The sequence below is a fragment of the Leucoraja erinacea genome, chromosome 3 (assembly GCF_028641065.1).
Source record: "Leucoraja erinacea ecotype New England chromosome 3, Leri_hhj_1, whole genome shotgun sequence".
In the NCBI taxonomy this organism is placed as follows: domain Eukaryota; kingdom Metazoa; phylum Chordata; class Chondrichthyes; order Rajiformes; family Rajidae; genus Leucoraja; species Leucoraja erinaceus.
The window spans coordinates 14,681,797-14,697,594 of NC_073379.1; the positions used below are offsets into that span (position 1 = coordinate 14,681,797).

A 15,798-nucleotide genomic window follows, 5' to 3' on the forward strand; every position below is an offset into this window, starting at 1 on the left:
CTTCTTACTAAATAATCTCAAATTCACACTTTATAAACTATCACCTCCTTGTCCATTCAAAGACTTTCTGCAGCCCATTTAGAGCTTACTTTTGCATCTAACTTTGTATTGTTTACAAATTTGGATAAATATAATGTGTTCCATTCTCCAAATTGATTAATAAAGATAAATAGCCCCTTGACTGGCCAATGTGATATTCTTCTCGTAAATGCTCGACAACCTGAAATGATCTATTTTGACTTACTGTTTATAGTCCTTCAACCAACTTTCTTATCCGTGCGAATTTGTGCACCCCACATTTGAGCCTCATTTCTATGCATCTACAGTACCATTCATATGACACTTTCTGCCTTTATGTTTATATTCTCTAAATCCACTCATTCTGGTGAACATTTATTGTCTTTCTGCAAAGCCTGCATCATCTTCCTATGATTGATTACCCTACAATTTGTAACAAAGAGTAAGGGAATGGCAGAGGAATTAAATAACGTTTCTTTCTTCACATAAAGATGAAAAACCTACCAGTAATATCCAATTACTAGGTTCTCATGTGGACCTGAAGTAAATATGTCACAGTACAAAAAATATACAAGAGACACAGTAAGAAAAAAAATCCTAATAAATCCCAAAGAGCTGATCCACATCTAAGTCTTGAAAGTGGTGGGTATGAAAGTATCTAGTTCGATACCTGAAATGCCCAGGAAAGAAGGAGACTACATAGGTTATTAGAGACTGCCCAGTCCATTACATGCACTGACATCCCCACCTTCAAAGTGAGACTGCCTTAAAAAGGCTGCTGGTATCATCAAAGACCCACATCACCTTTGTCACACTGTCATTTCACTACCACCAGATGCAAGATCATCTTCTTCCCAGCAACAATCAGGCTCTTGATCACTAACAATAACCTCCGCGACTATGATCTTCTATAGAATGTGTCTGTGGTTACCTTTTAGACTTTTGATTAATATATGAAATTTTGATTATTATATGTTATCTGTATGTTATAAGGTTTATGGACTTGTTAAGCTCCAGGGAGTAAGACATGTGTTGTTCTGTTGTTGGTATATATGACAATTAAATACTGTTAATTCTTGTAGTGGTGAATGCTCTTGTTATCATCTTTCAAAATTCTATGGCTTCTGAAATTGTTCCTGTGGATTGGAACGTGAACCCACATTTTTAAAAAAGGAGGGAGTGGGAAAACATGGGGCTATCAACCTGTTCCTTAATATCAGCAGTGGGAGTGTGCTGGAGACAACAATAAAGGATGCAATACAACAACACCTTGAAAGGAATCATAAGATAGGGCAGAGTCGGCATGGATTGATGAAAATAATGATTTGATTGATCTGCTGGAGTTCTGTGATCAGTCGCATAGGAGGTCGGTCAACAAGGTTTGTGCACATGGAGTTGGCTGAAATACACAAACATGGATTGAGAATAAGTTATTGGACATTAAGGGAAGAGAGGGAATTAACAGATCTTTATCTGGCTGTAACATGTGTGGTGCACAAGTGGGCCCTAATTATGCACAATCTATATGAATAATGTGGTCATGGAGTATTTCCAAATTTGCTGATATCACCAACAGTGGGGTTGTGAGTAAGAAGGATGATATACAAAATCGTCAAGTAGACAGAGCAAATGCATTAGTGGGCAAGAACATGACAAATCCAATGTAAGGTTGCGAAAATGTGGTTACCTACTGTTGTGCACAAAACAGCATGATTTTTTTAAATGTTAAAAGAGTGGGCAATGCCGATGTTTAAAATCACTCAGATGTTCTCGCATATATGTCACTGAAAGTCAACACACAGATACAGCAACTAATTTAATAGACAAATGGTATGTTTATCTTCTTTGCAACAACATTTCAGAAAATAGAAATGAACTGTTCAGCTCTACTAAGTTTAAGCAGACTATGCCACATTTTATTCTCCCCACGTTCTCAACAACTCCTCCTTCATTCCAGTATTTGCCTGCACAGCTGAGGCATTTGATAATAGGCAGTTAACGTATCTAAATTAACTAACGCTTCTTTAGTATATGGGAGAAAACTGGAGCTATGCGGCACACTCTACTCGTTTCTCCATTCTTCTGCCCAGTAGAGTATTTATCTCTTTACCATAAAAAGGATATAACTGCCATTGATGGGGGTGCACCTACTATTCTAGTCAAGCTGCTGTCTCACAGATCAAGAGACCTAGTTCAACCCTATCGTCTAGTTAATTGAAGGCAGAATTGGCTTCATGAAAGAAAGCAAAGGATGGTGATGGAAGGTTGTTTTTCTGACTGGAGGCCTGTGACTGGTGGTGTGCCCCAGGGATCGGTGCTGGGCCCATTGATGTTTGCGGTTTATGACAACAACTTGGATGAGAATGTACGTCATGATGAGTAAGTTTGCAGAAGACAGTAAAGTGGCATTGTAGATTGTGAGGATGATTGTCCACAATTACAACAGGAACTTGATCAACTAGACAAGTGGATGGAGGAATTGATAATGGAGTTTAATGTAAATAAATGCTAAAGGCCCTGTCTCACGGTGCGAGTCCACCCACGAGTGATCCCGAGTGAAAGAAAAAAAATCACACTCGTGGCTGTCTACGAGATTCCAAGTTTTTGTTCACGATTTTAAACGAGTTCCCACGTGTATGTCTAACTTTGCCGTTTACTTCTCATTTCTGCGATGTACCAAGTTCCTCTCCCGGGTTACCAAGTTCCTCTTACCAAGTTCCTCTCCCGAGTTACCAAGTTCCTCTCCCGAGTTACTCTTGAGCCAACCGTGAATGAAGGCCTGTTTTAAGTATCAAATAGAGGAGCTGGACAGCATCTCATACAGTAAGTATATTCTGATTCAGTATTGAAAGTTATTCCATTTCAGAACTTAAAAAAACTAGGCAGGATCTCGGCCCCACACTTGCTGCTATTGTGCAGCAAGGAGGCGGTGGCGGCGAAGCAACAGTGTTAAAGAAGACAGCTCCATCTTGCGGCTTTGAGTTAAAGATAGAATTCAGCGTGGCCGCATCTATTGATATGACCTACAAAGGGCCAGTGCCAGAGCGTCTCTCTATGCTTCATACACATGTGAATTCCCACAGTATGGTCACTCAGCGGGACAGGCAGCATCTCTGGAGAGAAGGAATGGGTGACGGGATGACGTTTCCAAAATTCTGCTGCGTCTTTGTATTATTCCAGCACTATGTTCACTTTTTGTCAACCAGCATCTGCCCTTTCTTGTGTATGACATTATTTGTATCCGTGGCAGTTGATTGTCGCTCCCTTCAGTTTCCCAGGGCGTCGGGAAGGGACTGGAGTTGGGAGGGAAATGTGGGGGGGGGGAGGGGGGGGGGGGGGGGGGGGGGGTTGGGTGACTTAGTACAGGAGACAAGTGTAGGAGAGGTATACTGACTGTGTGGGCAGACTCTTTGGTAGTGATTGCCCACCAGTCTCAAAATCCGCTGTGTCTCCCTGTCCCTGGGATAGCAGGGGGCGATCAAACAGCAGAGTACCCACCTCCCCCTCCACGCCAATACGAAGGGCAACGATCCCAAGGCTTTAGCATCAGAAACAGCGGGCAGGCGACAATCACCCGCCTTAACGCGAAAGAGATCATGAACAATTGTATGTCTCCTTTGCGCGTCGGTGTTTCTGTCTTTTTCCACTTATTGTTGGCCTGTGTGTCGCCACCCCCACCCCTCTGCATCTTGGCCATGTGTGTGACCCTTTCCCTCCCCTCTCCAGCTCCCCGCCCATTGCACCGGGCGCAGGGGCTTTCCACTGTCTTCACATCGGCGACGCCAGCAGGTCAGTGCCAGTCGCCCCGGGGCAGGTGCTCGGGGGCTCTCTCCCGGCATGGCCCCGGACCGGGGGGGGGGGGGGGGGAGATGGGAGTCAGTGGGCACGCCGGCTCTGCTACACCATAGGCCGCCCACAACCAACCCACCCGTCCACGTCCACGCGCTCGGTAGAACAGGAGCTGAGACTGGGAACTGTACCGCCTTTGCCCCCTCCCTCTGCAACTGCAAACAACCCCACTCTCCTGCTCACCTAACCCACCCATCCCTTCTCTCAGGGTATTGAAGGCGCTTCTGGTCTGCAGTGTGCAATAGTCATCAAAATACACTGCATCTTTAGAAAGGAAATATACAAAACATGTCAATCCAACTGGATAGGCCTTTGTCATGGTGATGTACAACACGGAAACAGGTCCTTCGGCCCAGCTTGGCCGTGCCGTCCAAGTTGGCGTCTTGGGGTAGTCCTATTTGCCTGCATGTGGCCCATAGCCCTCTAAACCCTTCCCATCAATTTATCTGTCGTTAATAACCTCAAGAAAATTCCTGCTTCAGATTCCTGGGTCCAACTCCCCCCCCCCCCCCCAGAGAGAAGTCCCCCCCCTTTCCAGGGTTAATCGATCCACTGTTTATAATGCTCTCTGCATTATTAAGTCCTTGACAGTGAACCCCATGGGCAATCACTACCAAAGTGTCTGCCCACACAGTCAGTACATTTGTCTCCCGTACTAAGTGGCCTTCATCAGTTAGGGTACTGAGTATAGAAATTGACTCATAATGTTAGTTATACAACATGCTTGTGATGCCACAAGCGTTCAGTTTTTGTCACTCTGCAAAAGAAAGGATGTCATTCAGCTGGAACAAGCACAGAGAAGATTTACAAGGATGTTGCCAGGACTCTTAGGCCCGAGCTATAGGGAATGGTTGGACTGGCTAGGACTTTATTTCTTGGAGTGCAGGAGAATGAGGGTTAATCTTGTACAGGTGTATACAATCATGAGGGGTGAATACACAGAGTCTCATGCCCAGAGTAGAGGAATCAAGAACCAAAGAACATAGGTTTAGGTTGAGAGGGGAAAGATTTAATATGAACCTGAGGGGCAGCGTTTTCACTCACTGGCTGACGGGTGTCTGGAACAAGTTGCCAGAAAAGATAGTTGTGGCAGGTACTATAACAGCATTTAAAAGACACTTGAACATGTACATGGATGGAAGAAGGTTTAGAGGGATATGGGCCAAACGCGGTCAATTTGGACTAGCTTAGATGAGTCTATGGTGCTGTATGACTCTATGGTGTTACTTCGCTCATTCTTTGTGATCACATGCATTTCCCTGGGATGCTTCGGTTTCTTTCCATATCACAAAGATGCGCAAATTGATAGCTTAATTGGCCACTGTAAATTGACTTTATGCGTACATCAGTGGTAGAATTTTGGGCACGGGGGGGGGGGGGGGGGGGGTGAAAGTTGATAGGCATGTGTGGAGAATTAAATAGCATTTGTGTAAAATTAGTGCAAATGGCAGCTCAATGGTTGGCATGGCTTTGATGGGTTAAAGTGCCAATGTCTGCACTGTATGCCTATACAGTTTAGAAGAATGACATCTCATTAATCTTACAAAATCCTTCAAGAGTTAGATGTAAAATAATGTTTTCAGTAGAACCAGGGGTTCACAGCCTCAGAATAAGTCATTTAGAACTGAGTTAAAGAGTAACTTTTGCCACGCAGATTGGTGAATCTTAATATTTTCTATCCAATGGACTGCAGAGACTGTCATTTTGTTTATGCAATACAAAGATCAATATATTTTTGGATATTAAAGGAATTGGGAATCATGGGGACAATGCAGTGAAATGATGTTGAGGTAGAAGATGAATGATGGAACAGGTTCAAAGGGCCAAATGTTCTTTTGCAGAATTTCTATTTGAATGCTAAGACTCTATACTGAACAAACCCCCACCCCCATTTGACTAAGGTGTACCTGATCTGCTATGAGAGGGTAGCAGTTCCAAGTGCTATTTAACTTTATATAGCTAAGTGCTATATAATGCTAAGGAGGAAATCAGAATTCCAAAATACTTTCAGGATCATTACACACTTGCACTAATTCAAAGTCCAGAAAACATTTTCAGCTGAAATCATTACAAGTAACTCACCAACTATATCTTGATCTGTTCAGGGAAAGTAACACTTCCATGAACAAAAAATTATTTTGCCTCCAAATTGAGATAAATGTAAATTATTTTGTTTTCCTGGGGAAACTTTCTAATCACGTTTGGTATCTAAAGTACATAGATTATCGAGATTCATTTTTTTTTTAAATGCTTGATTCCCATTTCACAAAACCCATCATTACAGATTTCTGATCTAAGACAACAGATATGGTTAAACAAAATTGTGATGAAAGGTCTTCGACTTTAAATTCTGTTTTCTTTCTATAAATCCTGACCGAGCTACTGAGTATAGTTTACAGTAACGTGTTACTCTTTCAGTGTCTCCAGATTTGACAACTGTTGGGTGCGGCTGAAAAGGTAAATATTTTGGCTAACACAAATTTAACTCGTTGATTCCGTCAGGACAAACAAGCATCTGCTCTCCTAGCACCATATCAGTTTATAATGCCAATCCTGAAACACCCTACGTTCGTGAAATATAAATGGGAAACACCCAATATTCATTGGAACATTCCACATCTCTCCAGAGATGCTGCCCGTCCCGCTGAGTTACTCCAGCATTTTGTGTCTACGTTCGATTTAAACCAGCATCTACAGTTCTTTCCTACATATATGTATGTGTGAGTGTGCCCGAGTGAGTGTGTGTGTGTATGCATATGTACACACATACACAGCGAACTTTTTTCTCGTTTGTTATATTGTTTACATATTCTGTTGTGCCGCTGCAAGTAAGAATTTCACTGTTTTATCTGGGGCATATTACAATAAAACACTCTTGAATGTGTTTATCCACAACAGTGTTTCAATTGCCTGCCACCCGCCACACTAACTTGTTTACGGAAGAGCAGGCACATGTTGACGGCCGTCCACATTAGCCAATGAGAAAAGCGGACGGTCGGTTCCCAGGGGCGTTGCACCAATCAGCGGGTTGGGCGGGACAATCTCCGTCCCACCCACGACGTGCAAGTTCGGTTGCGCTCGGGGCTGAAGCGGCGCCGTAAGGCCCGAGCCGGCGCCCTCGCCTCAAGCACAAGCCGAGAGCCTTGCTCCCTCAGCCACTCACCACCACCACCACCTCCACCAGCGCTCCCCAGCCCCGCTCTTAAACACACAAGCCCCAGCGCCTTAACACAACGCAAAAAACAAAGCAGGCGGACGAGAACATTCCTTCGCCGCGAACATTATTATTATTATTATTTTTAAAAAGTGACATGAAGCAACGGACGTACCCAGAAATTATCCACGAACTGCGACATCTTAGAGCCGTCGACGTTGCTGCCGCTTCTCCGGTGAACAACCAACCTCCCGCCCCGATCGGGTTGTTGGGGTTTTTTTTAAAGATGTAAAATGGAAAGGGTGGAAATGGTAAGGATGAGGGAGGAGAGGGGGGGGAAAAAAAAAAGGGTCGGTTTAGCGTTTTAAATGTTTTTGTTGTTGTTGTGTGTCTCCCGACAACAAAATGAATAGTTTGTGTGGGAGTATTTTAAACAGACCCGCAGGGCTGGGGCTGGGGTTGGGGGGCAGTGCGGACGCGGCGGTGGCGGCGGCGTCGCTGCCACTTGTCCGAGCGAGCGAGCGAGCGGCCCGCCCCAGTGCCGCCTGTCACCACGGCGCATGCATGCATGCACGCGCGGCGGCGGGAGCGCGCTCACGGGCGCGTGCGGCGGGGCGGGGCGGGGCGGGTACGCTCGAGAGCGGAGCGGAGGGGAGGGGCGGCCACGCGCGACACCCCAGCGCCGGCCGAGGAACAACGACCCCCCCCCCGACTTCAAGAGAACCTTTACAAGTTACCCTTATAATAGAAGATTAGAGACACAAAATGCTGGAGTAACTCAGCGGGATCGGCAGCATCTCTGGAGAAAAATGAATAGGTGAGGTTTCGGGTCGAGACCCTTCTTCAGACTAGAACCAGCCTGACTTCAGTAAGTAACTGGAAGGTGGACAAAAATGCTGGAGGAACTCAGATGGTGAGACAGCATCTATGGAGCGAAGGAATAGGTGACGTTTCGGGTCGAGACCCTTCTTCAGACTCCCTGCTTTCCCTCTCTCTCCGTTCCTAGTGCCCCCCACGCTAGTTCTCCGACAGGTTTCACTGTTCTGATTATTTTTTGCCGCCTGTCACCTTCATCTCAGCCAACAATTAGCCATTCTACATTTTCCTTATGTGTAGGAAGGAACTGCAGATGCTGGTTTACACCCGAGACACAAAATGCTGGAGTAACTTGCGAGTCAGGCAGCATCTCTAGAGATGAATGGGTGACATGGACATCTTCAGTCTGAAAAATGGTCTCGACCCGAAGCGTCACCCATGCCTTCTCTCTAGAGATGCTGCCTGCTCTGCTGCGTTACTCTAGCATTTTGTGTCTATCTTTGAGGAGCTGGGCACATCAATCTGTCTGCAAGCAGTGGGATAGGCAAACTCCAGGGTTTGCTGGAGCATTGCTCTGCTGAAAGTGTTTAAGCAAATTTGGTAACGTTAATAAACTTTGAAGGCGGGCACCCATGTAAATCCCCGCGACTGTCATTTGTTACACCCTCCAGGGCTCCACCATTTGAATGAATGAACGAATAAGTTTATTGGCCAAGTATTCACATGCAAGGAGTTTGCCTTGATGCTCCGCCCGCAAGTGACAACATGAGACACAGTGACAGTTAGGATTGACACATCAAACATTAATATTTACCGTGCAAGTCCTGTCTTGGTTCGAAATACCAAAATGCAATACCTAATACTTGTCAGAATTCAATTCCATTTGCTATTCGTTGACCAACTGATCCAGATCTTGTTGCAAACTTAAATATCCTTCATCACTGTTCACTCTACCCCATGTTAGTGTCATCTGGAGCTTTACATTGTCATCCAAATGTTTAAAATAGCTATAGAAGTAGATACATTTGACATTTAAAAACATTTGGACAGACATATGGATATGAAGGGGCCAAATGCAGGCATTTATGTTTCTATGGACAATATGGGCTGAAGAGCCGTTTCTGTGCTGTGCAGCTCACTATAAGTAATAGGTTTTATTCCAATTATCTTGTTTTTATTTGTAAAACTGGTATGTGGTAGTCACTTTGCATTGTATTTTTGGGGAAATTAGAATATCTTTCAACATTGTTTTGATCTTGCTTTTGCTATCGATACATGAAAAGAATATACAACAATGCACTTCCTTTTTAATAGATCTTTTATCTATATCTGTCACATCAGACCTAAACTTTCACTGGTACTAGCTTTTACTTTTGCTTCAGCCTTTCCCATGTAACCCAGTTCAACCAATGTTTTTGTCTCCATATTCAAGGTGCAGCAGAGGAATTCCGCTGTCATGGCCACCATTTATCCCCGAGGCAAAGTTTTTCATTGCTTTCTGTGGGACCTTAAGACCTTAAAATTGTTATTGCAGTTGTCTAAACAGCAGCTATGACTATCCTTCAGCTATATATAATATATAATGTTAACAGATGTTGAGAGAAAAATATAGCTACTTCAACTTAGTTCTTTCATTGCTGGAGAGCTACTATTTTTTTGTAGGCACCTACTGCGAGGGGAAAATAAGCTTATTGACCAGTTTATTCAATGTCTCCTGACATAACGTTTGTTATTCACCAGTCTTCAACAGTCTTTCTGGCAGCTTCTCCATCACTTTTGTTTTTTTATCTCTTCTGCCTTCTCCCCAATGTACGCCTTCTCCTAAATGTACACCTTCCCTTTAGTTCTTTCATACTGCAACCCTTTCTCTACAATTGAAAGCTTTCCTTTAATCAATTATTTTCCCTATTCTGATAAAGATTATCAGTCTGAGAAATTTGATTTCCATCTGCAAAGAATATACCGAACCCGGCAAGTATCTTCCACATTACCTATGAACCAAAATCATGGGTACATTTTGTTTTCCAATTAATTTGCGTTGTTGTCAGAATTACTAATGTGCCTATTACTAATTTGTCTATAATTAGTTTTAAATGCTTGGTAGACAATAGCAATTAATTCAATAAATTGGTTAGTTGGAATTTTTGATTGAATATCATGATATTACTCCAATGGAAATTTTGCTCTATTATTGGTCAAAATTGCTACTTTAGATTTACACTACCACATTAAATGTTATTAATTGTATTAACTAAAAATTAAATTCTGGCCATTTACAAATCTTAAACTCAAATCAAAAATGTTACATCATGTAGAAGTAAAAATGAAATATGAAATGATCACTTATTTAACTTGACACAATCCTACTCATGCATCATGGAATGTTCTGAAAATTCTCCTTAAACAGACCCATAACCTTATCAGTTTTAACCTCAAATTTATTTAAGGGTTTGGTGGGAGATATAAATTATCTTGTCAAATATGCAAGTAATTTTTTGGAAATCTGTTATTATTGAGGGTATTATTAAGTTAGAGATTTTTGTTAGACATTTTATAACATTTAGTTAGCTTGATGTATGTTAACTTCAAGGAGAATGCAACAGAATAATTTGCAGAACTTTCCATGATGCACGAGTAGGATTGTGTCAAGTTAAATAAGTAATCGTTTCATATTGAGATCATTTACTTTTACATGGCGTGATATTTTTTAACGTTTTTAATTTAAGCACAGTTTTAGCTGCTGTTTAACATTATTTCATGATTCAAGCTTTTGTTCAGATTTTTGTAAATACAAACAAAATTGGCCAGAACCTAAGCAAGAATGTAATTTTTCATTGAAATATAATTATTTTCGAATGGCAACCTGATACATTGGTACTAAAGGATTTGTTACAGAATATCACATACCAAGGGAAATCATTTAAAATTCATTTTCTGTGATTTAACATTTCCACATAGACTATATATTTGTCAAATTAATGGAAATGTGCATTTTTGGTGCATTTAATTCCATTTAAATTTGCTAGGCGCCATTTACACAAACTGTCTATACCCTTACATTTAAAATGGAATCCTTTGTTTTAAGATTTCTTGGAAAATTTGTAAACAGACTCAATTAGCAGAAACTTGCTACGGCAATTGTTTCAGTCTAGGACAGTGTACAATCAAATGGAAGGGTCCAACATAAGCATGACATTTTGTGAGCTAGCACGACAGATCGTGGAACCTGAATTTATGCCAAAAATAACCTGCACTTGAAATATCATATTTGCAAATGGCTTGTTCCAAGGCAAATTTGGGCTAGAAATACCAGGGTCAACAAACAGAAACCGAAATAAAACAGAAAATTATTGAACCGGTCAGGTAGATTATATAGAAAGAGAATTACAATCTGACCAGATACCCTTCATACTTCATTGGAAGGAGATAAATATCCACCTGCAGTAAGGCTGGGGAAAGACTGGAGAGAATTTTGGCAATGTCTCGTGTAGGCAAGTCCGGGGATGTCCTTGGAGAAGCTATAAACAAGATCGTCTTAATGCTATACCTATTTATTTATTCATTCAAGGGGTGAGGGTTTCATACAAAGCCAGCATTTAATGTTACATCCTTAATTGCCCCATTAATGGTGGTGACTGTTGTGAACTACCACTGTCCTTGAGGTACAGTTATGCCCACAATACTATTGGGGAGGGAATTCCAGGAATTTGACCTAGCAATGGTAAAGGTATTTCCAAGTCAGGATGGTGTGTGCCTTAGTGTTGTTGCCATGGGCATGGGTTAGTTTGGAAGACGATCACAGTAAAATCCCTATTAATGGTTGCAATTTTTAAACTATTAAGGCAAGGTTCAAGATCAATAGTCATGTCACAGCAGTTAGTTACAGTCTAAGCATGGCACGAACTGTTGCACATACCCTGATCTGAGATGTCTCCCCTTCTCTGCAGGATCGAGTTCTACTATAACGTAGGTGACATTGAAGAGAGATCTGCTTGGTTCGCAATTTGTTACATCCTTTATTCTGACTAGTCTTCAAGGCTGCTGCTCCCAGGTTCTCAGCACTGGAGTCCCTTGAAGCTGAGCAGCTCTCAGAAGTGTAGAATGTGGTGTTAAATACTGTGCTCCCAGTTTCAAAGATTAGGTGTGCCACACTCTTTCATTGTTGCCCCTTTCCTCAGAGCTGGCTGTATTAGTGTTTTTAATTTTTGCGTTGTCAGTATCACTTCCGCCCACCCCCGGGCTCTTTTTATTCCTGATTTATTCAATCAAGAACTATCATTGTCCTATGCGACTTCACGGGTCTCACTGCCTGTGATTGCTTGAACGTTAGTACCTCCCTCCATGTCATTTGACTCTGCCCATCCTCTGGGATGCTTTCAACCTCCTCTGCAGCTGTGAGCATTGCAGCTTCATTGCATTTCTCCACACAATCCACATGCACTGTCATGTTCTTCCTCAACATGATCAGCACTTGGACAACAGTGGAGGCCAGAATTCTGGTTTCATCTGCAAATGCCTTGGTTTGTTCCCACATTTCCTTTTGGCTTGCAGTCTAGACATAACTGTGCTTAGTTTTACAGGTTTTGTAGGGGTTCGTGCAAGGATTTGACCTCCTGGCAGATGATATGCAAGGATGTCCACGGGTATAAAACCCACACACCTTTTAAAGGCCTTTGTCCCATGTAATTATGTACCCACAAGCTCACAACACCAGTTACTGCATCCTGCACCATTTCCTTTAAAAGCCATTGGATGATTCCAACCTGTATAGGGATCACAACATGGACTGGTCATTACAGAATACTGTAAATAAGAATAAAATGGTATTTTACAGACTTGTAAATAACTAGTGGAGTGCCCCAAGGATCAATTTCCACACCTCAACTATTGACCATTGAAATGACTTGGGAGGACGGGACATTGAGTGAGGTATGTCAAAATTTGATAACGTGAAAAAAGGCACAAAATGCTGGAATAATTCAGCGGGCAAGGCAGCATCGGATGGGTTTTGTTTCAGGTTGAGACCCTTCTTCAGACTGAAAATGATGATGTGAAAATACATTGGAGCGTATTCTGCAATAATGATCCTTGGGAGTCTGTAGAGTCTGTAGAATGCAGAACAAATGGGCAAAAACTTGGCAAATGTAGTTTAAGGTAGGAAAGTGTGAGGTCTTATATTTTGATGAGTGGTGATTGTCGAAGCAGACTTATTTAAATATAGTGAGACTACAAACGAGTAGAGTACAGAGGGATCAAGCTGTGTAAGTAATAAAAATAGTTGCTGCTCTAACAATGCAAAGAGGTCAAATAGTACACAAAGAGAAATTCGAGGTTAAAAATATTTTTACAAATGTATTGTCCTTAAAGAAAATACAAGTCTGGAAGGTGGGTCATCCTATCAGGAACTGCTTTAGACTTTTGAGGTTAGGAACATTTATGCAGAGATATTTCCACAAATATCTTGAACAAAGGGAACATGAGTTCTACTCTCAAAGGGTGGAGAATTTCTGCAGTTCTCTGGGTTTTGAACAGGAGATCATTGGAAATATTTTAATCTCTCTCTCTAACTTCCACCACATGTCTCCTGCAGCACCAGAGGACCAAACCCTCGACCACTGCTGCACGACTATCAAGGATGCCTATCGCTCTATCCCTAACCAGAAGCCTTGGATGAGCCATGAGATCCGCATTCTTCTGAAGACCAGATCCCGGGCATTCAGGTCTGGCAATGCAGAGGTCTACAAGAAGTTCAGATACGGCCTTGGTAAGGCCATCAAAAAGGTCAAAAGGAACTCTGCTCTAAGCTGGAGGATGAGACGGATGTTCGGCAACTGTGGCGGGGCTTGAATGCCATCACCTCCTACAAGGCAAAATCAGGAGGCAGCTCACACGACAGCGAAGCATCACTCCCTGACGAGCTCAACGCGTTATACACATGCATTGATAGGGAAAATACTGATGTGCCTTCCCGAGCCCCCATTCACCGTGATGGTATTTCAGTCACAGAGGCTGACGTCAGAAGATCCTTCAGAGGGATGAACCCTCGGAAAGCGCCTGGACCTGATGGTATACCCAGTCGTGTTCTCAAAACCTGTGCAGACTAACTGGCTGGAGTTTTTGCGGACATTTTCAACCTCTGAGGTCTAAGATTCCCACCTGCTTTAGAAGGGCATCAATAATACCGGTCCCCAAGAAGAGCAAGGTGACGTGCCTCAATGACTATCGACCAGTGGCACTAACGTCTGTGATGATGAAGTGCTTTGAGAGGTTGATTATGGCGCAAATCAACTCCTACCTCGACCTCAACAAGAACCTCGACCCACTGCAGTTTGCTTACCGCCACAACAGGTCAACGGTGGATATCCGATCTCACTGGCTCTCCACTCCGCTCTGGACCACTTGGACAACAAAAAATCGTACGTCAGGCTGATCATAGACTACAGCTCGCCGTTTAATACATCATCCCCTCCAAGATGGTTACCAAGCTCACAGATTTGGGTCTCTGCGCATCCCTCTGCAATTGGATTCTCGACTTCCTCATCCACAGACCACAGTGTGTCCGTATTGGTGGAAATATGTCATCCTCGATAACAATCAACATGGGAGCACCTCAAGGCTGCGTGCTCAGCCCCCTGCTGTACTCTATACTCATGACTGTGTAGCTGGACATAGTGCGTATCCATCATCAAGTTCGCTGGCGACACCACTGTTATGGGACAAATCACAGATGGTGATGTGTCAGAAGTGAGATCGACCGATTGACCAAATGGTGCCAGCACAACAACCTGGCTCTCAACACCAGTAAAACCAAGGAACTAATTGTGGACTTTGGAAGGGGAAGGATGGGGGCACACAATCCTGTTTATATTAACAGGACGATAGTGGAAAGGGTCAAAAACTTCAAATTCCTGGTCCCAACACACTGGTGCAATTATAAAGAAGGCACATCAGAGCCTCTACTTCCTGAGAAGATTACGGAAAGTTGGTATGTCTAGGATTCTCTCGAACTTCTACTGGTGCACAGTAGAGAGCATGCTGACTGGCTGCATCCTGGCCTGGTTTGACAATTTGAACGTCCAGGAGCGGAAAATACTGCAGAATGTTGTGACCACTGCCCAGTCCATCACCGGCTCTGAACTCCCCACCATCGAAGGGATCTATCGCAGTCGTTGCCTCAAAAGGGCTGCCAACATCATCAAAGACCCACACCATCCTGGCCACACACTCATCTCACCGTTGCCATCGGGAAGAAGGTACAGGAGCCTGAAATCTAACATCCATGTTCAGGAGCAGCTTCTTCCCCACAGCCATCAGGATATTAAACAATATCAAAGAAGCTCTGAACAATAACAGTCTATTATTATTATTATTATTGCACTATATCTGTTTATTTATTGTGTATATCTGGTCTATAGACACACTGTACTTTATCTCCCGTTTTGGATTATGTTTACATATTCTGTTGTGCTGCAGCAAGAATTGCATTGTCCTATCTGGAACACATGACAATAAAACTCTCTTGACACTTGAGGTAGCCAATTATTTTTGGTTATTTAGAACTGGCACTGAAGAGTTGAGACCTGGGGCTTATTAGCCATGATATTCAATGGTGATGCATGCCACCTTTTCTTTTTTTTTTAATATTTATTTTATTAGAAGCAATTGTACAAAGAGAAAGTAATTGACATAACAATTATACAATTATCGTGCAGCTTCAGTTTTAACATTTTATAAACTAATAAGTAAATTGGCAAAAAGGAAAGAAGGGAAAGGAAGAAGAAAGGAAAAAGAAAAGAAAGAATTTCAATAAAGAAAAACCCAATAGATATATCCCACTACCCACCCCTACGCCCGCTCACCCGACCCTAGCATTGGTTTTGAATTTGTGTTCAATCATTATGTTGTTGAAGAAATTCAATGAAAGGAGATCATATTTTGGAAAATTGATCTGGTTTGTCACA

The 15,798-nt window shown here is 42.7% G+C and overlaps 1 protein-coding gene and 1 long non-coding RNA gene across 8 annotated transcripts in view; one reads left to right on the forward strand and one right to left on the reverse strand.

Moving 5' to 3' along the window:
- fcho2 (FCH and mu domain containing endocytic adaptor 2) overlaps positions 1-7,563 on the reverse strand; it is a 156,117-nt gene extending 148,554 nt beyond the window's left edge. For 2 of the 7 annotated variants that reach the window (XM_055632159.1, XM_055632158.1), the window contains exon 1: positions 7,197-7,559. In XM_055632159.1, the coding sequence (XP_055488134.1) occupies positions 7,197-7,223 (27 nt within the window). In that variant the 5' untranslated portion in view covers positions 7,224-7,559. Of the gene's footprint in view, positions 1-7,196 lie in introns of all 7 variants that reach the window. The other 5 variants (XM_055632157.1, XM_055632160.1, XM_055632161.1 and 2 more) reach the window with 5 other exon arrangements.
- A 123-nt stretch (positions 7,564-7,686) lies between these two features.
- LOC129695321 (uncharacterized) lies at positions 7,687-15,575 on the forward strand. Its single transcript, XR_008723144.1, has 3 exons — positions 7,687-7,838; positions 12,672-12,766; positions 13,428-15,575. It is a non-coding gene; the product is annotated as an uncharacterized LOC129695321 (long non-coding RNA).
- Positions 15,576-15,798: the final 223 nt, after the last annotated feature.